General features: G+C 37.1%; 1 protein-coding gene across 1 annotated transcript; it reads right to left on the bottom strand.

The window, feature by feature from the left end:
* Positions 1-336: 336 nt before the first annotated feature.
* CCDC112 (coiled-coil domain containing 112) lies at positions 337-27178 on the bottom strand. Its single transcript, XM_046667183.1, has 10 exons — positions 26956-27178; positions 18190-18311; positions 14111-14232; positions 10950-11039; positions 8632-8707; positions 7832-8222; positions 4455-4868; positions 2912-3007; positions 2048-2166; positions 337-1838 (listed from the first exon to the last, which is right to left on the bottom strand). Exons 1-10 carry the CDS (start codon positions 27070-27072, stop codon positions 1808-1810), a joined length of 1578 nt encoding a protein of 525 aa, XP_046523139.1. The 5' UTR covers positions 27073-27178; the 3' UTR covers positions 337-1807.
* Between the last annotated feature and the right edge of the window lie 539 nt (positions 27179-27717).

The following is a 27717-nucleotide window of genomic DNA, read 5'->3' as shown; positions in this document are numbered from 1 at the left end:
TGTATCCTATGACTGTAGCTATTTTAAAATATGTAAGTATATTTTTGGAAAAAGTTACCCTGGGGTGGTGGAATTATGAGTGCTTTATAAAATTTTTCCCTTAGTGTTTTTCTAAATATCTTGTTAATATACTTTTTAAACCAGTGTAAGAAATGTTTTTTTGACAACTCTTCTATGAGCCTGTTACTGAAGACATTATGTTTATTGTACATCCTTTATATAAAGGATTCATAAAATAAATTCATTTATTTAAGATTCAGTTAGAAGGACTGGTTTCTTCAAAGTTCCACATTTCTTTTATTAAAAAGCAAAACAAAAAATAAACAAAAAGCCATAAGAATCACATCACCCAGTAAACTTACCTTAAATGCAGGACATTGAAAGCTGCATGTGTGTGCAACAACAATAAAAAACATGTTAGAAAGCCACAGATGAGAAATCTTTACTTTTCTGTATCTTGCAGCAGTTCAGCTGTGTTTTAAATCCCTTGTCCTGCTCTCTATTTTATTTCTAAACTGCCTCATATCATTTAACAAAGTTATGGAGAACAAGCACTACAAATAAAATGGGCATTCCTGATTAAGGACGTTTTATGTTAATTCCCTCATTTTGTACCAATAATTGTACAATCAGAATTCAGTTTCCAAAATTTGGAAGCCATCTACTTCGAATATTAACTGTGAAATAAGAAAAGATTTTGACCATTACTTATAGTAAATTTCTGACTGAGTCATTTGACCTAAATGGATCAAATTACAATTAAAGATACTCTAAAATGTTATAAGAAATAAGCTTCCTATATTTATTGTATATATGGTATATTTCCTACAAGTTGGGAACTAATTAAATTTAGGAACTAAGATTTTATAATATAAAAAGTTGAGTCAAATTAAGTTAAATTGTGTTTTCATGTACAAAAGTTTAGAAATTTAAAAATTAACTCTTTTGACCAAATATATTAGTCTAGCAATGTTAAAACATTTTAAATGCCACCAAGAGAAATCATAGTATTCAAAAGCTAACTCATTTCAGATGATGTTTCAGAACAGAGAATTTTCATATTTTGAGGCAAACAGAAGCAGAAAAGAAAACTGCATCAGCCAGGAAGATGTGAAAGACACAAAGATTTTATAAATGTGTGAAATCCAGAAGGCCTGAAGGGAAGTTTGAAATAGCTAAAGGAAACCAAAAAGATTCTATCAATACAACAAATTATAGAGTGTATATGAGGTGAGAAGCATATTTGTAAAATAAATATTCTCTATATAAAACAAAGCATGCTTCAAACAAATAGAAAATATTTATTACACAAAAATGTAGTAACTGACAAATGACCAATTGGTTAACTTAGAAAAAGTACTAACGTATTTCATAACTCAAAAAGAAACTTCACACTTTTGTTACTCAAACTAATTTACCTCCAAGTTATAATTGTTACAAAATTTTGGTTTAAAAAATGGTACTTTATCATTGTCCCAATTTATTTTGCTATGCTATGACAAAAACAAAGTATCTTTAAAATGTTCTGAGTATTTAAATAAAATAATGTTTGTAACATAAACTTATTCAAAAAACTTTTACATCAATAATAGGCCAACATACACATTAAGTACCCTCTTAGTATAAACAGGAAATACTAATGACAATACTGCATGGACCTTGATATCTGTCAATTCACACAGAACACAATAATCAGTCTGGAGGCTAGTGACAGCTAAAGAACATGGTTAGTTACTCTCTCCAGGTATAACTGAACATGCTAACATTCTTATCAACTGAACACCAATTTCATTATCTCGTATTCTTTTTAAACTCCTTGTCTCCAGGTTGGAATAGCCCTAAGGAGAAGAAGAGAAGAGCGATTATAAATATATGGGAAATTTAAAAAAAATCCTAACTGATTAAATGTTAACATTAAAAAATGTATACAGATTTGCTTTATCAACTTTTTATTGTAAAATATAATATACATACAGAACTACATAAAATATAAACACATAGTTATTAAATTATTATAAAGTGAACACTCATTCTAAGTCCTTTTTACCTATGTGGGATATGCAGAAGTGGCCCAGAGCCTGTTGGTCCTATCTTTTTGGTCCGTTCTTCCCAACCTTTGGTAGGTCTGTAAAGTCTAGAGGGATCTCTACTGACATTGTTTTCAACCTGTAACCAGAAGTACAATGAGTGCCAGTTAATTTATATGAACTATTCAGTTGGTACTAGTGAGTAAGATCCTTAGTAACAGAAAGCAGTTTTAAGAAATATACTTAATATTAGCTAAACAGAAATAAAACTGTTAATAACCTCTTCAGTAAACTAATTGTGCTCACATAACTAAAATAAACTTGAGACTATATCAATCTGTTTTAAACTTAGTTTATTTTTTCCACTTAAATTATTTTATTCTATTGTACTGTTGTTCTATTTTTTTTCTATTTCTATTATGAGGGAAATGTAATGCAGCAAAGTAGGATAGTGGTATAGCCAGGCAATCAATTTAGGATGGATAACCACCAGTAAGTCTTTTGTTTTATCCATGAGAGTCACCAACATCTTTAGTTGTGAGGATTACCAGTGAGATTAAGAGATACTCATAGCTGCCAAAGGTCCAAAATAGAGGCTCATAGAGGAAGAATAAAGAAGAAAATGAAGAGTAAGAAGACAGAAGTAATTTAGGGTAAAAGAAAATGAGGCGCTTATAATGTGGAATGGTAGAATTTAAACGACAGTTGCTTAAATTTTACTAAGCTATGCTTCATAATATGTAAATACATGAAGGATGAAATTTAAAGGAGATGATACAGAAATAAAGCTGGATATAAAGAAAATGGATTTTATGTTTGTATCCTTACAAATCAAGGAATTAGGATAATAACAATAAAAATAAATTAATGTCAGTACAGAGTACCTTTTCCTTTAATTTTGCCAGTCTTCTTTGTTTTTCTGCCTTTTCATCTTCCTTTGACTGTCTATCCAGAATTTTCAATTCAAGTTTATGTAAATCCTAAAAAACATATACCAATAAGAAAAGGTAACATTAAGAAAGTAAAATTAATTAGAATTTGTTTCAAAGTTTAGTTGCTTGCAAGTAAAATTAAATTACTTTACATATCAATACTCTTTCAATATTAACCTTTTCCAACAAAGGCTAAGAGCTTTATTTTTTCTGAAGATAGATGTAATACATGCAGGTTCTTTCTGAATCACCTTCTTTTACGTGTATCTTGATTTATTATACAGTGTAATCTAAAACTCCTTTTAATAGTTGAAGTAAGCCCATTTTCACTTACCAACACAGATATGTCTGATTTTAGATCTCTTGTATTATATTTTGTTTTATAGGTTTTCTTTTTTCTACGTATTTTATTCTGTGACGTGCTTGCCCCTTTGTGGGGTGGGGAGGCATGAGATCTTTTGTTATTTAGGGATATTTTTACATATGGACTAAGAAAAATTCCATTAATGTGTTTTTGTCTATTATTTTTCTTTGTATTTCCCTTATTTTTTGTTTGTAAGTGTTGCTGCTATGTATTTTGATGCACATAACAATTCATAACAATTATATTCATAACAGTGATATCTCATTTGCACCCTTTTTCATTTTAAATACCCTTTCTTGTCTTTTTTAATACTTTTTGGACTGAATTCCACTTTGATAAGCAGATTGTAACCTTTCTTTGATTAGCATTTTTCTTGTATATATTTGTTTAAAATCACCTACATCCTACCTCTCAGCAGTAACTTTGATTCCCTTAAGTATACATTGAGGATCTACAATGTACCAGACCCTAGAGTACAAGAATGAACAAAAAGGACAAAACCTCTGCCCTCATGGAGCTGACATTATGGTGGGGAGATGGACAGTGAACAAGGAAGCAAATCACTAGTGGGGCAGAACCAGCCAGTTTGGCAGAGAAGACAAGACAGTCATGGCCTGGCCTATGGCTGCCTTTCAAGCCTTGTCTACTGCTGGCTCTCCTCCTCCACTCGATGCCCTAAGAACACTGAAGTGTGTATAGTTTCCCCCACAAACCACACTGTTATACTCCTCCAAGCAGCCAATTATGCTATTCCCTCTGCTAGGAAGGATCCTCCTTTCCTTCCCTTTTCTTCTCCTTCCAGACTCAACTCAAGTATCACCTTCTGTCTGACACTCTAGCTATGGTAGGCTTCCCTCCCTGCGTATCCACCTCTTAAAGTTCTCTGTCCACACCTCAATCACCAGCCCACTTACCACGTTATGCTGAAATCTCCCACCTGTACAACTATCTTTCCCACTAGGCCAGAATCCACTAGAAATGAGGGAGCATGCCTCACTCATTTTGATACACTAATGCTAGGTACAGGCCCAATATATAAAAAGCACTCAATTAATTTTTGCTGAATTGAATCTGGAAATAATACCTCTACGTGTAACACTGAAAAATTATTTAGGAAACATATTTACTCACTCTTTCTTGAAACCTGGAAATTTCCTCAGCAGCAGTTTTCCTTTTTTCTGCCTTTTCTGTCTTTTCCCTTATCTCCTTTTCAAGTCTCAAAAATTCTTCCTGTTCTTTCTTCTGCTGGGTGTAACTTTCTAGTAGTAATTTTAGCTTAAACTGGCGCTGGCGCTCTTTCTGCTGCTTCTTCTCTTTCTCTTCCTCTTCTTTTAACTGGGAAGCATATTTCATTGACATTTCTATACTTTTCTGTTTTTTCCAAGCTTCAACTGCCAATTTCTGCTTCTTTCTTTGTTCTTCTTTTTGCTTTTGATTATTTTCTTGTTTATTATGAAAAAGCATAGGTATGTTCTCTGCCTTTTCTTTTAACTTGAAAATTTCCTCCTTTTTTTGCTGCTTTTTGGTTTTCCAATTCTGAATAGACTAAATGATTAAAACAAGATAGCAAGAGAAAAATATTTTTAACAACCAAAAGCACTTTAAAATACACCCTCAAATCCATCTTTCTAGAAAGAATATTGATTGCAGGATGCTGGCTGCTTAGCTTTTAAAGTACGTTTTTTAAAAAACAAATGCAATTTTTTTCTACTTCTGCTTTAAAAAAATTAATGTATCTTTTGAACCAGTGAATGACGGTTTATTCGTTTGGCGTTCCTCTTAATCTGCAGGTTCACAAGGACTGCACCTCATGAAGTGTCCTCTTCCCCTTCACCTCCTTCATTTGTGTTCATGGGAAATATTGCTTTCTTCTGATCACCTCACTTCTGCTTCTAAATCCTCTTTCTAGGCTTAGAGCACTTTTGGAGCAACCTTTCTTGAGTCAAATACCAGAAAAGGAATTAAAAGTAGGGTGGTTGAGAGCATGGGCTGTGAAGCTAGGCTGGCTATTTGGGACCAAATCACGGCTTTGCCACTTACTAAGTTCGACCCTGGATGAGTCACTAAATTTCTCTGTCCCTATTTTGCTCATTTGTAAAAGTGGTAGGTAGTACATCTCAAAGATGAAATGAGTCAGTGTCTGGCACACAGTGCTTCATAGTGTAAACAAAAAGTTAAAATAACTCCATAGCTTTACATATAGGTATGTAAAGATTATTTAAAATTCTAGCAGCCTCTCTATGCCATAAAGGATACATCCACTGAATTGCTTTCTCCTCACGTCAAGAAACCGTTTCTTCATTTTCCTCATGGTATATCATTCGCTCATTAAATAAATCCTTATGGTATGTGTACTATATGCAAGGTAATGTGATAGGAACCACAGATGCTTAAAACTATACCAGATGCCATCTAGTACAATGCTACTCAAAGTGCTAGTGCACAACAATAGCAGGAATTTGTGCCAGAATGTAAATCAACGTACTGCTTTCTTCAACGAGAAAGTCTTCTATGAAAAAAACAGTCACCTGAACTAAACAGTGTGCTTACTGGTTAGCTGATTCTTGTATGATCACTTTACCTCACTGAAGACCAGTAAGAGTTTGCAGTAACATCCAGTCCATGGAGCAAGTTTGAGTGGCACTGCTCCAGGTGAGGTAAGATGTGTGCATCAATACTAGAATACAGAATGCGCCACAGCACATCATAAAAGAGGTATAAACAGAGTATTAGTGAAATTCTGAGGGGGACTGCTTATGTTTGAGTGGGCAAGCAGGAAGCAGCATCTGATCTGGACAGATTTTGACAGGCTGGCAGTGGAGGGGGAAAGAAAAAATGGAGGTTCCAGAAAATGAGAATAAGATAAGCAAGGGCAGTCAGGCCAGAGAGTTCAGGGCATGTCTGAAAATAAGCGTCTTCATTTAGGCAAAACATAGGACATATTAAAGGAAGTAGGAGACAAAAATGGTAAATTTCCTACACAACATCTTAAACTCAATAGATTTAAAACTACATTCCCGATGCTTTCCCCCAGATTTTCCTCTTCTCCTCCAACATGTCCTACTTCAGTAAATGGCACCTCCACTTTCACATCTCCTCCTACCTCACCGCTACATCCAATCAATCATCAAACATCAGGAAGTAGACTGGTTGGGACAAGAAGAGTAAGCCAGAACCCGGGTGGTTTACCTCCATTACAAGAAGCACTGTGGCTGTTCCTTTGCCCTAGAGTGTTGGTTCTCAAACTCTGGCTTGTAACAGAATAAGCGGGGGGACTTGTTAAAGCAGCTTGCTGGGCCCACTCCCAGAGTTCACATTAGGTCTGGGGTTGGGGCTTGGTAAGTTCTAACAAGTTCCCAAGTGATGCTGATTTTGCTGGTCCAGGGACCGCATGTTTCAGTATCCTGGGAAAAAAGCCTCAATAATTCTTAATAGCTTGTTGTTTTGAGTTTTCAAAATCGACTTATGTTTCAAAAATTTTTCTTAAAGTCCTAAATGTCAATCTTTCCACATTCAACTTATTTCAGAGGGAACAAACAACAAACCTCAGCTATTTCCTCTAAAACTTTAGACTAAATGTGGAATCAGTATTTCTTTAATCAGCATTTAATTTCTTAATTTCTTTAATATTCCTTAGGTATATCATCTGTTGTACAGTCATATCTTTGTTGTAAAACCAAGCGAGTTGAAGTTTATCATAGCTGAGGTCTACAAAAAAGTGACTCAGATTCAGACTATCTAAACCCAGAGTTCTCAACCAGGGGCAGTTTTTGCCCTCCAGGGGACATTTGGCAATGTCTACACATTTTATACTCACAACTAAGGTGGTGTTACTGGCATCTAGTGAGTGGAGGCCAGGGATGCTGCTGACCATCTATGCTGCTGCTGACAGCGCCTACGGCAAAGAACTAGCGAGCCCAAATAGTCAACAGTGCCAAGGTTGAGAAGTCCTGATCTAAACCAAAGCCAGAATATTTTTGTGAAAATGGAACTTCTTAGGTATTTGCTACAATTAAGGAGTTACTCCTTTCTCTGGGGTAGCCAAAATTTTGAGTCTTTTAAAATAAGCAATGAGACAGGTTCCAAAACTCAAAAAAACTTTTAAGAGTCCCAGAGTTCTTTCTTACTGCCTCTTTATTTTCTACTGAAAACAATGTGGCCTTTGCTGGTAAGATGACTTTTATCAAAAGCCTGAATAGATCTGGATTTCCCACATTTCTGGTGGACACAGAGGGTTTTTGCCCACAATCAGAAGTTTTCTAACCCATTGTATCATTTCTTGGGGTAGAAATGTTTGGCCTCAAGGAAATCCAACTGTACTTCCACTAGTTGGGTAAAATTACTTAATTTCCCAATGCCTCAGTTTCACCTTTATAAGACGGGAGGAAAATACTATAAACATATCTCATAGGGTTGTTGTAAAGTTACTGATACATGTTAAAGAGTTTAGCACAGTGCCTGGAGCACAGAAATATACAAGAAACAAGAGCTATTATAATTATTATTACCTCTTTTTTTCTTTCTTCTAGGGCCAGAAATTTTTGATACCATTTCTCATGCTGTTGAACTTCATCCTGTGTTCTTCCAGGAAGGTGTTCCAGAACTTCTCCCATAAATGTTGGCTTCCCTTTATGTTTGTTTCTCACCTTTACAAAGTTCTGGTGATCATAATCATCCCAGCCCCCTTGCCGCCCTCCTGTTTGCTGGAGGAATTTTTCAAAATCTACCACTTCTTCTGGAAGAGTACTTGGTGTTACTTTGTCTGCAGGAACTTTGCTTGACGTTGCTCTGAAAGCTTTCTCTGTCTCTGAATTACCCATAGCCCATGTGTCAATTTTTCTTGATATGGCACTCAACTCATTATCAGTTGTTTTTTCTTCTTTAATGAGCTCTTCATATCTAAAATTTTAAAAATAAAATTTGAATAAAAAGATACCAACCAATCCATATTAACCCTTCATTTTCCCCCTCAAACTTAATTATTCTTGACTCTTTTCATGTCTTCTTCTCCACTTAAAATTATTAACCTTTATAAATCTAAGGCTTAAAAGAGTTTCCTCAGAGAAAAAAACAATCTTTCACATTCTTATTTGGGATTTTTATGTTGTCCAAATATAAGCAAAAATTCTCTTTCAACATGAAAAGCAGTCTAAAACCTAAAACAAAAGAAGAGAGGTATTATAATGCTTTTGTGTAAGACTAATATTAAATACCTAACAATAAAATGGTTCGTATACAATAACCCAGTGGAGAATTATTGAAAAATAAAGGTCACTAATTTTATATTTAAAATGAGTTTAAAACATACATCAACCTCTGCTCTTCCTTAAAAGTGTTAATTGCATTTTCAATTTCTTCCATCATTTCTCTGAGCTTTTCAACAACTGTAAAAAAAAAAAAGATGGAAAAATTATGTTATGTCCTATTTCAGTATGACTAAGAATGAAATAATAGGAAAAAATGGAATGTTCCCTTAATTTAAGAACATTACTTAACCTAAAGCATATGAAAATTGTGCTTTTATAAAGCTAATTTTTAGGATTGCAATTTTTTTCTGATGACAGATATTTTCCCACACACACATATTATTAAATATTAATATTATGTTTTACAAAAAAATGTTTCATACTACACATACTGTTTTGTGACAAGCAGTTTTTAGTTTATAAAATGTTGTGGTAAAAAAAAAAGTGGTTAACTTTCCACATCAATACATATTATGGCTATCTGATTCTATTTACGGCTATATAATATTTCATTATCTAAATCTACCATAATTCATTTAATTGAATCTTCAATTGATTAACCTTTAAAATAGATGCAATCCTGTAGTAAATATCTTTGCATATATGTTTTGTATGCTCAAATATTTTTAGAGGATAATTGATAAATCTTGAAATGCTACATAAAAAAGTATGCCTATTGGGGCTGGCCCTGTTGCCTAGTGGTTAAGTTCGGCATGCTCTGCTTTGGTGGCCTGGGTTTGGTTCGGAGCATACCTACACCACTTGTCGGTGGCCATGCTGTGGCAGCAACCCACGTACAATAAAGATTGGCACAGATGTTAGCTCAGGGCAAATCTTCCTCAGCAAAAAAACCCAGTATGCCTACTTTTTACAGTATGTTACTTACTGTCACATTGTCTTTCAAAGAGGCTCTACCAACCCACAGCTCCTGAGAGAGCCCCTTTCCATGTACTTTGCACTTTTCCAAAATAAAAGGCAAACATTTATTGTCTTTTTTTTTTTGAGGAAGATTAGCCCTGAGCTAACATCTGTTGCCAATCCTCCTCCTTTTGCTGAGGAAGACTGGCCCTGAGCTAACATCTGTGCCCATCTTCCTCTACTTTATATGCGGGATGCCTGCCACAGCATAGCCTGCCAAGCAGTACCATGTCTGCACCTGGGATCCAAACTGGTGAACCCCGGGCCGCCAAAGTGGAATGTGCAAACCTAACCACTGTGCCACCAGGCTGGCCCCTATTGTTATTGATTTAATTGACATTTTTGTGATCATTAACAAGCCTGAGCACTTTTTTCATATGTTTTGTATTGCTTTTAGTATAACGTGCAACTTATAATCTGTGCCTGTTTTTTTATTAGGTTATTTACCTTTGTTGCTGTAATTTGTAGGCACTCATTGTATATTATGGATATTAGCTTTTTAAGTTACACATATATTGCTAATATTTTCCTAAATTGTCTTTCGACTTTGCTTATGAGTTTAAGTTTTTTTTAAAAAGTCAATTATGTCCACTTTTGTCTTTTCAGTTTCTGATCTTTGTCATTCTTATAAACTATAATACAATTATAAGAATATTAACCCATGTTCTCTTCTAGCATTTTTATGATTTCGTGTATTAATTTAATAAATAATAATTATATTGAACTTACCATTTTTCGTGCTCACTATGTTATAAGCACTGCACAAGTGCTTTATGTGCACTGTCGCACTTCATCTCCCCAACCCTACGATTCTCTCCATTTCAGAGCTAAGGAAGTGAAAGCTCAGGGAGATCAAGTAACTTGCCTAAAACCACATAACTGACAGATCAAGGATTTGACCGAACATCTGTCTGACTCTTAAGTCCATACATCTTGAGCTCCTCACTATATTGCTTTGATCCTTCAGGAATGAATGTTGGTGTAAGTAGAGAGGTAGGGATACAATTTTGTTTTTACAAATGACTAGTATTTGCCCCAAGACTATTTAATCTAACCCTTTCCTTACGTATTCGAAATGCCTCCGAAAGGCAATTATTTCCAAAAGCAAATGATAGGAAAAGCACTAGGCTAAGAATCAAGAAATCAGTTTCTTTCCATCTTCATTAGCTGAATCTGAATCTTTCCACACCACAGATTCTCTGTCCTCTAAACGACACCAATATCTGTTCTGCCTACTCTGATCTGTAAGGATTTGACAGCATTTTAAAGATTAAAAGAACTACATAAAAATCAGGTATTACAGTTCTCCAATGCATCCTTATTAACCCCTAACCAATAAAGTAGGGTTTAGCTCCATTAATGCCAAATAGAAAAATTTCTTATTAGAAAAGTATAAATTTTTCTAACAAACAAGGGAAAATACAAATTCATAAGAAAGAATATGCAATCTAAATTCACTTACAATCAGGTGTAGGCTTCACATCTTTTAACTGATGCTGAAGTTTCTTTACATTGTTATGTATTTTGGCCAATTGTTGCTGGATTTTTGCTCCTATGTGGAAGAAGTATGCACTTTAAAATAATTCTGTGACAAACATAGTTACAATACAGGATTCTACACATAAGACTGATCACCATCACTTAGTAAAAGATAGTCAAGAGCAATTAAACAACGAACAAAAGATGGTGATTTGTAAGTGTCAAAACAGCCTGGACATCTCAAGTAGCTTTGCTCTAAATAAAGCTTCTCTCCATTTCCTCCAATATTTAAAAGCACAATGGGTTAAATCTTACTATAACCTGTAACAAGGAAATGTCTCTCCTTTTTTTTTAACTCTGTGGAGATTGAGTTATTGGACACTGTTTTAAATACATGGATCAGTAGCTTAGGCTTTGTCGTGTTTTGTTCTTTAACAGTTTTTTCTTTTCTTTTTAATTTGTTAAAATTTATGGAAAAAGAATTTGAAATAGACCTCAACTCTATTGTTGGGATACTAAAACTGTCCAACGAATATTAATTCTATGAATACTGACAAATTTCCTAATGAGAATTAATTGCATCTAACCACATCCTCTGAGACAGGGACTGGTGATACCCTCTGGTGTCACTGTCACAGCATGGAGGAGGTGTCACAGGTGCCATGTAGTGGTATCTATGCTACAGGCTGCCCAGCTCAACCAAAGGACCAGCCTGAAGTAAAATGTTAGGCCCGCAATAAAAGCCTCAAAACCAGAGGAGGGTCTCAAAGACATTTCCAGGTGTGCTGTATCAGCAGCAGAAAAACTGGATTCTTCTCCCCTATTTTCTTTCTGAAGTAATAATCTTACTTTAATATTTATTTAAATGATTAGGCCAACATCATATATTCACTTCATACATATATATATTCATATAATAGTAATATTATTATTTTATCATCTTTGGGTTCTTTATGTATGCACCTCCCTCCTGTTATTTTTTGCAACTTTTTCACAAATGAGCCTAAAGCACCAAACAGCTCTGTCCAAAAGTCCTTAAAAGCAATTATCTTTTTTTTTTTTTTTTTAAAGATTTTATTTTTTCCCTTTTTCTCCCCAAAGCCCCCCGGTACATAGTTGTATATTCTTTGTTGTGGGTCCTTCTAGTTGTGGCATGTGGGACGCTGCCTCAGCGTGGTCTGATGAGCAGTGCCATGTCCGCGCCCAGGATTCGAACCAACGAAACACTGGGCCGCCTGCAGCGGAGCGCGCGAACTTAACCACTCGGCCACGGGGCCAGCCCAAAAGCAATTATCTTTTAAAATATTTACCTATGGGCCTGGAGCCAGTGCTAATATCCAAAACAAATCTCAATTATATATATATGACTTTGGTTTGTTCCATTTTTTATTAAAATTCAAGAGTTCCATAAAAGCAGAAACTATATCCAACATATTTTATAGGGTCTTACTTACTGTTGGATTTTAGCTCAAGAAACTTCTCTAGTAAAGTTAAGTAATTACAAAAGTGTTTGTTATTGTTTTGTTTTTGCCACAGTTTCCTCAGCTACAGTGATAACCACTGTAGGGCAAATTATCTTTTATTTATTCATTTGGAACCGCCACTTTGTATAGGCAAACCATTTAAGTACCATATTACATAAATGTGGGCTAAAACTGTGGCATGAGATTTAAGGCAAGGAAAAGGTATTTACTATTTCTGAGCTGTAATACGGGAAGGGGAAACTTGTGTCTCCTTATACTAAGACAGTGCATTCCTTCTTCTCTGAGAGTGTGTGAATAACAAAGTGTGAATAAAGAGAGGCAAAATCACTGAACAAAGGGAAATAAAAAGATAAAATTAAAGTTGCCTTAAAAAAGAGAATACCAGGTATCTTAAAATGCACAGAATGGAGACACTGTACTTAACGGCATGATAGAAAGATCAGCCTCTCAACTGTCTACAAAAGAACTGAGCGAAATTAAGAAGTATTAAGGGCCAGCCCGGTGGTGCAGGAGTTAAGTTCACACGTTCTGCTTTGGCAGCCCAGGGTTCACCGGTTCAGATCCCAGGTGGAGACCTATGCACTGCTTGTCAAGCCATGCTGTGGCAGGTATCCCACATATGAAATAGGAGAAGATGGGCACGGATCTTAGCTCAGGGCCAGTCTTCCTCAGCAAAAAAAGAGGAGGATTGGTGGCAGATGTTAGCTCAGGGCTTTTCTTCCTCAAAAAAGAAAAAGGAAACATTAAACTAGGGATGTTTAGATTTCTCTAAGAATCAAAGAGGAGAACTAGAAATTCGGTTTTTATATTAGGTCTTGGTGTCATTCCAACAGAAGAGGGAGATAGATTCTTGTCACTACCTGACAAAAGACGACTTTTAAAAATAGTGCAATCTCATATTCTGAAAGAAAAAGATTTAAGAATTTCTTTTAATTGGCTATAATGGATTACCGTTAGCAGTATAATTTCTCTATATAAGTCTTAATATTTTATAAAGCTTAGTTGATAACCATTATTTTTCCTTTAAGCAAAGCTAAGCAATTTTTAATTAAAACAAAGATTTTACAACATATAAAATCTACTCTACGATAAAACAAGGTATTCTTGCACAGTTCTTCTTTAAGGCCAATATTTAGTACACTATTAACAATGACTGATATTCATAACAAACAAAAGAACATATTTGCTGTACAATCGATAAGGCACTTTCTCATATATTATCTCATGGGCTGCACAGGACAGCTCTCCTGAGGTAGAAATGGTAGGTTTTATATCACAGACAAGTAAACTCAGGTTTAAGCAATTATGTGACTTTACCACTTCACATTACTACTACGTATAGGTTCTAAATCTGTTGATGTTCACTTAGTCCAGGTCTCGGTCAACAATACCAGGGTGATGAGCTAAGGTCAGAGAGCCCAGGAATCAATTTCCCTTTATTTTACAAAATTTTAATAGATTCATTGGTTTGTCAACCAGAAAACAAAACCCTCTTTTTCCTATTAAATTATAAGAAATACACATAGGAAGACAAACTTATTACCACATGGGAAGAATCCTGACAGAGAATATAACACAGTCAATGCACAAAGACAAGCACAGGGTAAAACTCCACCTTTATATCACTCAACAGTTTTTGTTCATCGTGAACTCAACTTACTTTCTGCTTTCCTGCTGTTAATCAACTTATTTTCCAATTCTTCCAGCATACCATGCTCAATTCTGAAGTCACTCTTTTGGTTGTAGAAATGACTGTGTTTATCTTTTTCTATGTTAATAACTCTTTAAGGAAAGAAACAAACGGTATAAATATGATTTAAATATATTTTTAATTGTTTAAAATATGAAGACACTCATAATAATCAGTACTTTATAGCTGGATTAATTCAAATAAGGAGTCAAAATATAATTACTTGGATTGATAAGGCTACGGAGTCAAAATAGTAGCCAGAAAAGAGTTCAAGTAAAATCACAAATAATGTGAATTGTTATTTAAATTACAAAATGTTAGTTCAGGAAAATGCAGTCACAGGCTTGCTTTGAAAATACAATACCTATTTGGCTATTGACTCCAACTCAATCTCACTGTGGCCTGAAAATGGCCACCACTGCTGATGGCTGCTTTCAATAGATACCGTTAACTTTGTAACCTGAGTCCGGACATTTGACCTCTCTTGGTGTGAACCACCTCATCACTAAAAAGTGAATGATATTAACCTCTCCTGGTGTGAACTGCCTTATCACTAAAAGGAGTAGTAACAGCTTTCCACTACCTAAAGGGGCTGTCATTAACCTTATATGAGATAATATATGTGAGGGATCTTTACACAGTAAAAATGTACTATGGAAATGCAAGTTATTAATATTGCTAATAAAACTAAAACTTTGAGTGATAATCTATGAAGTAAGGCATTTTAGGATATTTAAGGGATATTGTCTACATTTACTTCAAAGCTTCTTTTGTCTCATTTTCGTTCGTTGGATTTAGTCCCTCTACCAGTAAGGAGTTCTAATTGTCGGATTGAGCCCTCGGGTAAAACAAAACAAATACTATCAAGAAACTTTTTGGTTGGACTTAGAAATTTATTTTTCAAAACCTGTTGTCTTACTCCCAGAAAGTAGAAATTAATATGAATTCTTCTCCACTAATCCTGGATTTAATGAGTGATAGAGTGTCTCTGGCCATTGACTTAATTTCATACAACCTGAAGGACAACCATCTAAGGCAGAGCTTCCCAATCTTTTTCATTTTGCCACACATAGAGAAAATTTTAATATTTATAAGGTGCATTAGGGTAAACAGATGAGACTATCTCAGGTCTTACCTGGCTGCCCCAAAGGCTGAGGGGATCATAATCAGGAGGTATGTTTGGGAGAAGAAGCAATGGGAAGAACAGGGATGTCAAATAGACTTCAGTCTACAGGTCAGCTCTAATGGAGCAGGATGGCTACTGGAGCCCTGTGCTGAGGACTGGGAAGCCAATCTAGGCTCTGGTTGCAGGTGGGGGAAATTACTATGATCAAAGTATCTGCCATGGACACAGGATATGCTGTGACAGTAAGTAAGTTATGTTTTGCCATTCCTGGCTTAGAAATATTAACCTATAAAGACATTCAAAACATACTGATGGAGACAAATTGCCAAGCATATGAAAAGATGCTCAACCTCACTCATAATAGGAGAAATGCAAACTAGAATTATTCCATGGCAACACTGTACACCTATCAGATTGGCAAAAAGTCACAAGTTTAAATAATATATTCTGTTGACAAAACTGTGGGAAAAATAGGTCCTCTCATAAATCGCTGGTGGAATTTCAAATTGCCTATGCAGGACAATTTAGCAATATTTATCATATCTGAAAATTCATATACCTTTGACCCAGCATTTTTACTTCTAGGAATTTTACCTAAAGATACACTCACACATATGCAAGATGATGTGGACCTATGTGGATAATGCAATTAACTGCAGGACTGTTTGTTAAAACAAAAGACTGAATATAACCTAAATGTCCATCACTAAGAGGCAGGTCAAATGAATTATGGTACATTCATACACTGGAACACAAGGCAGTGGTACTGTGTTTTATGTACTGACAGGGAAAGATCTCCAAGATATACTCTTTTTGTAACAAAAGTTTTACATGAAAAGGTTAGACATACCCAAAAGTAGAGAATAATAAATTGACCCACCTCGTACACCCTCATATGATATGTCTCTCACATCACTGATGCGATACTTTCCCCTCTCTTGGTTTGTCTCTTTCTTTTCCTTTTTTTTTTTTTACGTAAGTATTTTAAAGTAAACCCACTACATTATGTAAGTTCACCCCAACATACTTCAGTTTGTATCTCTAGAGATTATGGATATTTGACTTACATTACATTATAATGCCATCATCATGCCTGACAAAAATCAAAATTTCTTGGTATCTAAGATACGCTCTTAAGTTAAAACAAAACAAGGTGCAGAACAGTGTGTACAGTATACCATCATTTATATAAGAAAGGAAAAATCTCAATATGTATTTTTGTCTCCTTATAAGCACATAAAATATCTGTAGAAGGATACACAAGAAACTAAAAATAGTGGTTGTCTGAGGAGGGGAAGTAGGTGGCTGGGGTCAGGGGTAAAACAGAGACCTTCCACTGTGTCCCCTGATATGCACTGATTTTTGAATCATGTGAATGTATTACCTACTCTGAAAATAAAACAGAATTATATTACACATTGTTTTTTTTTCTTTGTATCCATGAGAACTGTTGGATAGAAACACTCTTTTTTTTTTTGCAGGAGAAGATTTACCCTAAGCTAACATCTGTTGCCAATCTTCCTCCCTGCCCCCTCTATCCCTGCAAAGCCCCAGTACATAGTTGTGTATGGCTGTAAATTCTTCTGGTTCTTCTATGTCAGCCACACCCACAGCATGGCTACTGACAGTCAAGTGGTGTGGATCCACGCCCAGGAACTGAACCTGGGCCATTGAAGTGGAGTGCGTCAAACTTTAACTGCTAGACTATCGGAGCTGGCTCTAGAAACGCTCATCCAATGGATTTTTCTAACACTTATTTTCCCACGAGTTTTTCTAAAACCTTCTAACAGATGCAGAAAGCCTAAACAGAGCTGTAAAACCAACACATACTGGTAGACGAGGTATCTGTACTGGCATAATCTACTGGTTTATATCTATATGGACATTCACTGCTTGGTAGATTACCCTCTCTAGAGAGAAAGATAAACCAGCACCCCTAACTCAGAGTCCAATGCTATCTAAGGAAATGCATTTTGGAAATCAAAGAAAATAAAATTGTATTTTCTCAAATTCTGAGTATTAAAAATACAAATATTATATAAATGCAGTGAAAATTCAACCTCTCAAAGCTATAGTATGGTAGTATAGTACATATGCATACATGATAAAAGCATAGGATGGTATCACTTTTCAAAATTCAAACAATATACTTTTTTATTGGTAGAATTTCTAAACAAACAATTGCCACTAATTCTGGTCCAGAGACCATTTCTTACAAAAGACTCCTGTTCTCTTGGTTCTTTAGCAAATTGATACTGTATAAGTTCAAAGCAGTGTTTTTTATAAAGCTCTCCACTATAGGGTAAGGTTGGGTGCTCTGAGTTCTAATTATTTTAATCATTCTTCAGAATATTTATATCATGGTGCTGCTGAGGGCATTGAACACAATAAAAATCACTGGTTATTTAAAGAAAAAATACATAAACACTAAAAATTAAAACAAATGGCAACTTTTCAGTTAGTCTAGTCGTAATGTGCAGGAGGGTTCTGAAAGGGGCAGAGACCAAGGGGAGGGAAACCACTTAAAAGTCCGTTTCAAAAAAATAACTGGAGAGTACAGACTTTTCACTATTCACTCATTCAAAAATATTTACTAAATGCTTACCTTGCTAAGTGAAAAATGTATTCAATTTCTTATTTGATTACTACTTGAGTACTTATTTGAGTTACTACTGTTTCATTACCCTTGAACTATACTGATTCAAATGGTAAAAATAAATAAAAATTAATTTTATATTAAATAGTCTAGTATCTATCATCTATTTCACACTTCCTACCTTTCTCTTGTTTTGTATGTGAAAGGCTAGTGGTTAGAATTTTGTAACTTAATGTGGGGTTGGACTGGGTGGAGTAGAATTAACTTTACATTGTTCTTAATAAAATGGCTAGTAATACTATTTGAAGATAGTGTTCTTATACTTACTGATTTTTAAATTTTTCTGCTGTACGTATAAATTCTGCTTTCTTAGTCCGACTAACTTTCTGCTTCCAGTTTTGAAGCTGAAAAGGACGAATTCCACCTGAAGTACCAAAACATCCATCACTCTGCATAGAAAACAAAAATACATTTATACTCAATAATAAAATGGATGGAGACAATGGGGTAAAGGGTTGTTTTTGCAGTCAGAATGGTCACAGAAGTTCTATTCAAGGGGTTGATGTTTAAGGAAGAACGGAGCCAGCCGTGCCAAAAGCAGTAGGAAAGCTGTCCCAGGCAGAGAGACCAGCACGTGCAAAAGCTCTAGAGCAGGAAAGACCTTGGCTAGTTCAAGCAGAGGAAGAGAGGAAGGGCAATTGTGACGTGCGATTAGTAAAGGTGGGGAGCTTGGTAGGAGATGAGAGCAGAGAGGTAGGTACCCGGCATATCACACTGGCATTTTAAGTCACTTAGGGAGTCTGAATTTTACTAAAGGTTTTTGAGCAGGAGAATGCCACAGTATATTTAATTTTTTAACAAAATCTTTCTGGATACTATTTGGAGAATAAATTGGTGAGAGGTGGGGGAGGAGGTGAGGCAAGACTGGAAGCAGAAGGATCAGTGAGGTAGCTGGTTTAGCCACACAGACAAGGAAGGATAGTGTCTAGGACTACGGGTGACGGTGCAGATTAAAAGAAGACGACTAAATACATTTTGGAGGTATAAGGAAGAGGAATTGCTGACAGACTAACGTGCGAGATGAGGGAAAAAGGAAACGAGGCTTTACATTTCTAGGAGCAAGCAAGAATAAAGTAATGACTTTAGGAAATTTTTTTTAATTGAGATATCATTCACATACCATAAAATGTATCCATTTAAAATGTACAGCTATGGCTTTAAGTATATTCACAAATTTGTGTAACCATCACCATTATCTAACTTCAGAATATTTTCATCATGCCAGAAAGAAACCCATTAATACCCTAAGTATCCATTAGTAGTCACTCCCCAACCCTCTTCCCCCCAGCGTTTGGCAATCATTAATCTATTTTTGACTATGGCTTTGCCTGTTCTGGACAATTAATATAAATGGGATCACACAATATGTAGCCTTTTGTGTGTGCATGTTTCAATTAGCATGTTTTCAAGATTCATCCGTTTGTACCATGCATCTGTACTTCATTCCTTTCTATGGCCAAATAATGTTCTATTATATGGATCTACCACATTTTGTTTAGCCATTCATCAGCTGATGAACAACTGGCTTATTTCCACTATTTGGCCAATATGAATAATGCTGCTATGAACATTTCTGTACAAATTTTAGTAAGAATATATGTTTTCAATTCTCTTGGGCATATACCTTGCAGTGGAATTTCTGGATCATAAGGTAACTCTATTTTTTACTTTCCCATTTGTAAAATTGGGTCATCTTTTTATTGTTGAGTTGGAAGCATTCTTTATATATTCTGGATATAAGTCCCTTATCAGGTATATGATTTGCAAATATTTTCCCCCATTCTCTGAGTTGTCTTTTCACTTTCTTGATAACGTCCTTCAAAGCACAAAAGTTTTTAACTATTTGAAGAATTGCCAAACTGTTTTCCACATTGGCTGCACAATTTTACATTCTCATCAAGTGTCTTTTCACTTTTTTTGATAATGTCCTTTGAAACACAAAAGTTTTCAATTTTGGTAAAGTCCAATTTATCTATTTTATCTTTGGTTGCTTGTGCATTAGGTGTATATAAAAGAAACCATCATCTAACCAAAGGTCATGAAGACTCCCACCTATTTTCTTCTAAAACTTTTATATTTTTATCTCTTACATTTAGGTGTTTTAACCATTTTGAGTTAATTTTTGTGCATGGTATGTGGTAAAAGTCCAATCTCTCTTTTGTTTGTGGATATGGAGTTGTCTCAACACCATTTGTTGAAAAGATTATTCTTTCCTTACTGAATTATCTTGGCACCCATAGAAAATCAATTGCTTATACCTATAAGAGTTTACCTCTTAACTTTAACTGATCTATATGTCTATCCTTATGCCAGTACCACACTGTTGATTACTGTAGTTTGGAAGAAGCTTTAGAATTAAGAAGACTGTGAGTCCTCCAACTTTGTTCTTCAAGATTGCTGTGGCTATTTTGGGTCCCTTGCATGTTCCATATGAATTTTAGGATAAGCTTGTCAATTTCTGCAAAAAAAAAGGCAGCTGAGCTTTTGATGGGGACTGCACTGGATATGTAAATCAATTTTGGGAGTATGGCCATCTTAATACTAAGTCTTCATACTCATAAACACAAAATGTCCACTAATGTAAGTCTTTAATTTCTTTAAATTATGTTTCAGAGTTTTGTTTTTTTTTTTCTTTTGTTTTTAAAGATTGGCACCTGGGCTAACAACTGTTGCCAATCTTTTTTTTTTTCTGCTTTATCTCCCCAAACCCCTCCGTACATATTTGTATATCTTAGTTGCAGGTCCTTCTAGTTGTGGGATGTGGGACGCTGCCTCAAAATGGCCTGACGAGTGGTGCCATGTCCACGCCCAGGATCCAAACCCTGGGCTGTCGCAGCGGAGCGCACGAACTTAACCACTCGGCCACAGAGCCAGCCCGCGGTGTTTTCTGAGTATAAGCGTTGTACCTTTTTGTTAAAGTCAGTCATTCCTATGTACTCTATTCTATGATACCATTGTAAATGGATTTTCTTAATTTCATTTTTGGATTGTCCTTTGCCAGCATAAAGAAGTATAAGTGATTTTTGTATGTTGCTCTTGTATCCTGCAATCCTGCTGAACTTATTAGCTCTAGTAGTTGAACTTATTAGCTCTAGTAGTTTTTTTGTGGATTCTTTAATATATACAAAATCATGCTACCTGCAAATAAGGATAATTTTACTACTTCTTTTCCATCTGGATGCTTTTTGTTTGTTTTTCATGCCTAATTGCCTTGGCTAGAATCTCCAGTGAATAAAGTGGTGAGAGTGGAATTCTTGTCTTGTTCCTGATCTCATGGGGAAAGCTTTTCATTGTTCACCATTACGTATTATGTTAGCTGTGGGCGTTTCATAGATACCTTTATCAGGTTGAGGAGTTCCCTTATATTGCTAGTTTATTGAATATTTTAATCATGAAATGGTGTTGGATTTTGTCAATCAATATTTCTACATCTATTAAGATGATCATGTGGTTTTTGTCCTTTATTCTATTAATATTTTCTATTATATTGATTGATTTTCATATGTTGAACCAACCCTGCAAGTCTGGAATAGTCCCAATTGATCATGGTGTACAATCCTTTGCATATGTTGTTAGATTTGGTTTGCTACTATTTTGTTGAGAATTTTTGCATCTGTATTCATGAGAGATACTGGTCTGATATTTTCTTTCTTATGATGTCTTTGTCTGATTTTGATATCAGGGTAATACTGGTCTTATCAAATGAGTTGAGAAGTGTTCCCTCTTCTATTTTCTGAAAAAAGTGTGTTATGAACAAAAAAATACATTTATACTAGTTTTTATATTTACCCCTATATTTACCTTTACCAGTACTCTTTAGTCATATTATTCACATTATCCTTCATGTGGATTTGAACTACTGTCTAGTGTCTTTTTATTTAAGCTTGAAGGACTTCCTTTAATATTTCTTCTAAGGCAGAACTGCTGGCAATGAATTCTCATAGTTTTGTTTATCTGGGAATGTCTTAATTTCTCCATTTTTAGAGAATAATTTTGCTGGACATAGAATTGTTTGAGAGTCCTTTTCTTTCAGCTCTTTGACTATGTCATCCCACTGCCTTCTGGAATCCAAGGTTTCTGATAAGAATCAGCTGTTAATCTTATTGAGGATCCTTTGTATGTCTTGAGTTGCTTCTCTTTCAGTACTTTTAAGATTTTCTTTTTGTCTCTGTCTTTCAATAGTTTGATTATGATGTGTCTAGGTATGGATCTCTGAGTTTATTCTACTTAGAATTCACTGAGCTCTAACAATGTGTAGATTAATATTTTTCATCAAACTTGGGAAGTTTTCAGCCATTATTTCTTGAAAATTTTTTCTTTTTTTCTTTTTTTTGCCCATTTCTCTCTCCTCTCTTGAGATTCTCATTATGCATAATGCTTGATGGTTTCTCACAGGACTCTGAGGCTCTGGTTCATTTTTCTTCATTCTTTTTTTCTTTCTGTTCCTCACTGTAGATAATCTGAATTGACCTAGCTTCAAGTTTGCTGATTCTTTCTTCTGCCAGCTCAAATCTGGTGTTGAGGCCCTCCAGTGAATTTTTCATTTGAGTTCTCGTACTTTTTAACTCCAGAATTTTCATTTTCTTCTTCTTTATAATTGTAATCTCTTTATAGACATTTTTTCTTTGGTAAGACATCATTCTCATACTTTCTTTTAGTTCCTTAGCCATGATTTCTTTTAGTTTTTTGAATGTATTTAAAACAGCTGGTTTAAAATCTTTGTCTATTATAACCAACATCTAGTCTTCCTTAGGGACAGTTTCTTTCACTGCTTAAAAAAAAATTCTCCTATGTGTGGACCACAGTTTCTTGTTTCTTTGCATGTCTCACAATTTTTTTTTGTTAAAAACCTATTTTAAAAAATAGAATGTGGTAATTCTGAAAATGAGATTCTTTCCCATCCCCAAGGTTTGCTGTTGTTGCTGTTTGTTTAGGCACTTTCCTGAACCAATTCTGTAAAGTCTGTATTCTTCGTTTCTACAGCACTGAAATCTCTGCTTAGTTACCTTAGTTATCATTTGGTTGGTCAGAAATTTTCTTGGATGCCTTGAACCAGTGAGTCTCCCGGCCTTTGCTGAGGGGGTCTGTGTGCATGCTGGGACACACCTTCAATACTCAGGCAGGTAGTTTACAATTCAACCTTAGCCTTCACTTCCTGCTTGCACAGACCTTCAAGTTCAGCCAAAGATGAGGACTTAGGGCCTTCTCTGGTCTTACATATTAGTTTCCTATTGCTACTGTAACAAACTTACCACAAATTAGTTTACCATAAACTTACAGGGTTAAACAATGCAAATTTATTCTCTTACAGTTCTGGTGGTCGAGTCTAAAATTAAGGTGTCGGCAGGACTGCATTCCTTCTGGGGGCTTCAGGGGAGAATCTACTTCCTTACTTTTTCCAGCTTTTAGAGGTTTCCTTCATTCCATGGCTGATAGTCCCTTCTTCACATCACTCCATCCTCCTGCTTCCATTGTCACATCTTCTATTACTGGCTCTGATCCTTCTGCCTTCCTCTTATAATGACCTTTGTGAATAATTAGTTCCACCCAGCTAATCCAGGATAACTCCCTGTCTCAAGACCCTTTATTTAATCACATCTGCAAAGTCCCTTTTGCCATGTAAGGTCACATAGTCAGAGGTGCTGGGGATCAGAACATGAACATCCTTGGGGGGCCATTATTCAGCCTACCACACTTGGACAAAGACAGAGCCCTACACATGTGCATGATCTTCTAGAGGAAATTCATTTAAAGTCAGAGAAGGAATGTAGTTATTACTCAAGGACTACTCCAGGCAGCCACGGGCCATAAAATTTAGGCCATCACAGGGAAGGTCAACAGAAATAAAACAAAACAGAAGACACAGCCCTATCCTCGTACAAAACGAGGACATACCTAGTGTGATCTGTTAGGAATACTTCAAAACAGTAATAATTCAACAATTAAAATGATCAACAAGAAAGTGGCATTTGAGAGGAGGGTAAAGAGATTTGTCATCTCCAGTCTTGAAAAGCAAGGGGGGGGGGATAATGAACAAATAATATACAAATATTAAAAAGGTACATAGATAAGGTATTATTACTTTTCATAATAGGTAAGAAATTTATGAGATTTCACATCCTAAGGAGGTTGTAGAATAAAACACAATAAAAAATCATTTGAAAACTTCAAAGATAATTACTCCAAAATAATTTAAGGGAACTGTTATGGATTGAATTATGTTCCCCCAAAATTTGTGTGTTGAAGCCCTAACCCTTTTTGTGACTATATCTGGAGATGGGGCCTATAAGATGTAATTAAGGTTAAATGAGGTCATAAAAGTGGGGTCCTAATCTAATAGGACTGGTATCTTTATAAGAAGAGGAAGCAACACCAGAGAGCTCTCTCTCTCTCTGCACAGGCACAGAGGAAAGGCCACACGACGACACACGAGAAGGTGGCCATCTACAAGCCAAGAAGAAAGGTCACACCAGAAATCAATTCTGACACCACCTTCTCCCATCCAGAACTGTAAAAAAAATTTTCTGTTGTTTAAGCCCTCGTCTGTAGTATTTTGTTATGGACAGCAGACTAACACAGGAATTTTAGATATTTTGGTGGGCATCTCTAACATCATGAGAATGTCATCAGGAAAATTATCTCTTCTCAAGAAAATATTAGTTGGTTTCACCGTTACAGTCAATAGGAACACTCATTGATTGAATCATATGACAAATATTCGAGTTCAGTGTTAGGCTGTAGAATCTGAGTGTTTAGGCATGTGTGCAGCATGTGACAGAAGTACAAAGAGGGATATCACAGTTCAACTTGAAAATCTCATAACATGGTACAGCAACGGTTACAATTCTGTCTTAAAGCCCAAACACCCTCGAGGAATTCTACCGCATTACTGCTATGATTGTCAACTACGAGGCTCCGTCTTCCCTAAGGCAGTAAGAGAAGATGAAGCGGGGGGCTCAACTTCAGTACTACTGACATTTTGGACCAGATACTTTTTGGTGTAGGGGGCTGTCCTTTGGCCTTTGCCCACTGGATGCTAATAGCACACCTTTGCCCCACCCCTCCCCACAATGTCATGACATCCAAAAACGTCTCCAGATGTTGCTCAATGTAGGGAACTGATAAAACTGTTGAACCAGCTCCACAGGTGATTCTGATCCAACCCCTGGAAAGGCAAACCTCTGAGAATCACCATAGAGGAGTGATACAAGTCTGCATCAATAACATTAGGCAGCTTGTGAGAAATGTAAACCAGGAGGTAAAACATGGTTACAAGAATCTAGAGAACAAGTCACTGTGAACTAGAGTAAGCCAGAAAGGTTGTATGGAGAAAGCCAGCAAGATGGCTAAACTACTAGGATCATACATTCAAAAATATATTCTTAAGTTACTTAAAAATATTTTATGTGTGTCTTTATATATTTTATATTTTTTTTTTCCCTGAGACATTTGGGCCAGAATTAGAATAATAAAGAGAATTACAGACGATGTGTGAGAAAATTGGCCTGAAGTGGAATTTCCTGAACTTATACAAGTAAAGACAGAAAATCACTATATTTTCTTAGAGGAAGAAAAACATGGAACCTGTCCTCAGCTCACAACAGCCTTCCTTCAGGTTTGGAGTGACCCACAAATATTCAGTGCATGTCTGCGATGTTCCTACTATGAACTAAACAGGCACAGTTCTTGGAGCTGGGAATGCAGTTGTGAGTAAAACTTCCAGTAGTTTCTGCCCTCATAGAGCTTACATTCCCATGGTGGGGGGCAGAGGCAGGTGGAGAAAGACAATAAAAAAATAGGTAATATATTACATGGTAATAAGCACTACGGAGAAAAATAAAACCGGAAAAGGGAACACGGTGTGCTGGAAAAGGGGATTCAGTTTGGGGAGGTCATGGAAAGGATCATTGAGCTGATGGCATTTGAACAAAGATATCTGAAGGCAGTGACAGTGCTAGCCATGGGACCATGAGGGAAGAGCATTCCAAGCAGAGGGAATAGCAACTGCAAAGCTATCGCAATTGCAAAGATATATGAGGTAGGAGAGTCCTTGGCATGTCTGAGGGACCACGAAGCTGGTATGGTTGCAGAGGACTGGAGAAGAGGTGAGAGGGCCGTGGTGGGGGCAGCTCATACACCCTGAAAACCATGGTAAATACGTCGGGTTTACTCTGAGGGTTCTGAGCAGAAGAGTGTCATTATTAGACTGAATTGCCCTGGGTGTTGAGAATACTTTGGGAAGGAAAGAGTGAAAGAATAGAAACCAATCAGAAAAGTATTTCAGCCAGTGGAGAAATGACAGTGTGGACAAGGGCAGCAGCACTGGAGACAGTGAGAACAGTGGGATTCTGGATTTATCCTGAAGGCAGAACAGGCAGGAATTGCCCATGCTTTGGGTGTGGTCTGTGAGAGAATGAGAGGAGTCAAGATCTTTGCCTTCAGCCACTGGATCCAACAATTCTCTTTGAGGGATCCTCTGGTTCTTACTGCGGAGAAAGGGGTCCTAAGAGGATCTCTGGGAACTCATCTGCCTCGGACCATCCCATATTGGATTCCTCTTTGTGTTCCCAGCGCAGGTGCAATACATCAGCCACCAGTTACTGGGCACTGAATCCCTCTCCAACCAAGCATTGTCCCAGGGGCTTCCCAGACAGATGTCCACGGCTCGAGAAGGTGCATATTATTAGCTCCAATTTTCAGAGAAGAAACTGAGTCGCCCAGAGGGTAAGTATGTTCCTATCACACGCTAGAAAGCGGCAGAGCCAGGTTTCCACCCAGGTCTTTCTTGATTCCAAAACCACATGGACGTGGCTCTACAAGAGCAGCTTAATGCACAAGAGAACAAAGCGCAACGCCCGGCGTGCGCCAGGCCGCGAGCAAAGGGAGGCTAACCCCGCGCCTCCCGCCTCCCGGGGCCGCGCTGCAGAAGACACCTGTTCAGCGAGGGCGGGGGCCCCGTCCCGCCTCCGGGACCTGCAGCCCCCTCAGGCCCACGCCAGCCACCAGAGAGGCTCCCAGCCCTCCTCGGTTTACCTGTTGCGGCACAGGCGCTGCTCCCACGCCGGTCCCGGGGGTCGCGCCCGCCCCCGCCACAGCCCCGGCTACAGCGGTGGCCGCCGCCGCCACCACGACCGTCGTCAGGGCGGCCATCTTTCCTCGCTGACCGGCTTGGGCTGCCGCGGCCACGCAGGCCTGGGGAATTCGGGGGCGGGGGAGCTCCTGACTCTGCAGACGGTTCCCAGTGCGGCGCGGCTCCACCGGGTTCCGCCGGGATGCAGGGCTGGGCCGGGGAGCGGGCGGGGTGTGGGCGGGGCCGGGGAGCGGGGCGGGGCCGGGGAGCGGGCGGGGAGTGGGCGGGAGCGCGGCTGGGAGCGGGGCTGGGGGCGGGGCCGGGGAGCGGGCGGGGAGCGGGCGGGAGCGGGGCGGGGGGGGGGGCGGGGGCCGGGGCCGGGGGGCGCGGAGCTGGGTGGTGGGCCCCGGGCTACTCTGTGCGCTGCTTTGTAAAAACCTTTGTTCAACCTTTTTTCCTGCCCTTATGTACTCTTATTCGGCAAAATCTTCCAAACCGACCCCCTGTACCCGGCCCCTGTTTTCTGACCGCCAAGAAAATTCTTTCGTTGTCATACTTAAATTTATTCCAGTCATATATAAATATATATTTCTATTGTATCTATATCTTTCTATAGATATACATATATAGATTTTTACATAATAGAACTTCTTTCTGGGTTTCTATTAAGTGCTTGTGAAACTGAGTCTAAATGAAAAAGCATTACTGTATTGATGGGTTTGAAC

This window comes from Equus quagga, chromosome 7 (assembly GCF_021613505.1).
Source record: "Equus quagga isolate Etosha38 chromosome 7, UCLA_HA_Equagga_1.0, whole genome shotgun sequence".
Lineage (NCBI taxonomy): Eukaryota > Metazoa > Chordata > Mammalia > Perissodactyla > Equidae > Equus > Equus quagga.
The sequence above is the reverse complement of the archived record's forward strand: the minus strand, read 5'-3'. Positions and strand labels throughout refer to the sequence as shown.